Raw genomic sequence first — 1,695 nt, 5'->3', positions numbered from 1 at the left:
ATGAATTTAACCAAATATTAACCAAGGTTTTATTTACATGTTTCAAGTTCTGGACAGTGACAGGTCTTATTCTATTTCATTGAAAAATATGTCTCTTATCAATAAATATTTCTCTTTAAAATACTAAAGAATTTTCCACAAAATGGAGAGAAGTTTTTGGAGTAGTTTAAGTACTGTGATCAACTTTTATACATACACTGTGTTTAAAATATGATACAGGTTTTTATCAGTAGAATTATTACAGGCAGTGCTATTCTAATGCCATTCTAAGAGGTACCTTAATGATTCTGACAAAGGTGTTCATGAATTCAATTTTGTTTTTACTTTCTCCCTTTGAAAGTTTATACCAAAACTATGGAACTGAAAAACCAAACAGCAGTTTCAGAATTCCATCTGCTTGGACTGACAGACAATCACAGAATGCTGCCCCTCATCTTCATCATGTTCCTCTTCATGTATCTGATTACAGTTTTTGGAAACCTGATTATCATCATGGCTATCAGCTCTGGCTCCCAACTGCACACTCCCATGTACCTCTTCCTCTCTATTCTTTCAATTAACGACATCTGTTATAGTACAGTCACAATCCCCAAAATGCTGGTGAACATTCAAGCCCATGATGACAGCATAAGTTATATAGAATGTCTCTCTCAAATCTGCTTTGTTTCAATTTTTGGTGGCATGGAGAATTTTCTCCTGGCAGTAATGGCCTATGATCGTTATGTGGCCATTTGCAAACCCCTGAGGTACACAGTCATCATGAACCCTATTTGCTGTGTCCTGATGGTTCTATTCTCACTTTTCTTTAGCATTATGGATGCCCTACTTCACAGTCTAATGGTCTTGAGGCTTTCCTTCTGCACAGACCTAGAAATCCCACACTTTTTCTGTGAGCTGGCTCAGATTATCAAACTTGCCTGTTCTGATACATTTCTTAATAATTTTTTAATATTTGTTGCAGCGTTTGTCTTTGGGGGTGGTCCTGTCTGTGGAATCATTTTTTCATATATTTATATTGTGTCATCAGTCTTGAGGATGCCATCTTCTGGAGGGAAGCATAGAGCTTTTTCTACCTGTGCATCACATCTGTCTGTGGTTTCCTTGTTCTATGGGACAGGCTTTGGGGTTTACATCAGTTCTGCTGTGACAGATTCTCTTAGAAACACAGCAATGGCTTCCATGATGTACAGTGTAGTTCCTCCATTGCTCAACCCATTTATCTATAGTCTAAGAAATAGAGAAATGAAGGAAGCCTTGAGGAAACTTGTTGGTAGACTCATTTATCTTATATGATGTATTATGTGCTATTGATATGTCATTTTAAAGAAAGTCAAATTAAGAATAATCTTAATGAGAAAAAATTCTCCACTTTCCTGTACTCACTTAAATGACTCCAATGTGTACTGGTGTACTTCAATTCATGTTAAGATTTACTTTAAGATATTTTCTGGACTAATCCCCCTCCCTTACTTTAGTTCTTATAATGTTTGCTCTATCCACACTTACCAAGATGCACTCTAAAATTACAGGTGTCGTGGTGTCATATTTTCTCTGCTGTTTCCTTAAAATTAGTTTTTGTTGGTAGTCTATACATAGTAGGGGTAACACTGAGCAAACCTTCATCCATGTGATAGTATGATTGGTTGTCAGAGGACTGAAAATTTGTTTCTTAGATTCTAAGCAAATTGGTGAACA

General features: G+C 36.2%; 1 protein-coding gene across 1 annotated transcript; it reads left to right on the top strand.

The window, feature by feature from the left end:
- The first annotated feature begins 354 nt into the window (after positions 1 to 354).
- LOC110301866 (olfactory receptor 7G2-like) lies at positions 355 to 1,293 on the top strand. The gene has a single exon (XM_021172554.1). The coding sequence runs from the start codon at positions 355 to 357 to the stop codon at positions 1,291 to 1,293; it is 939 nt and encodes a 312-aa protein (XP_021028213.1).
- The last annotated feature ends 402 nt before the right edge of the window (positions 1,294 to 1,695 follow it).

The sequence above is a fragment of the Mus caroli genome, chromosome 9 (genome assembly GCF_900094665.2).
Source record: "Mus caroli chromosome 9, CAROLI_EIJ_v1.1, whole genome shotgun sequence".
Lineage (NCBI taxonomy): Eukaryota > Metazoa > Chordata > Mammalia > Rodentia > Muridae > Mus > Mus caroli.
Note: the sequence above shows the minus strand (reverse complement) of the source record. Positions and strands in the feature narration are given on the sequence as shown.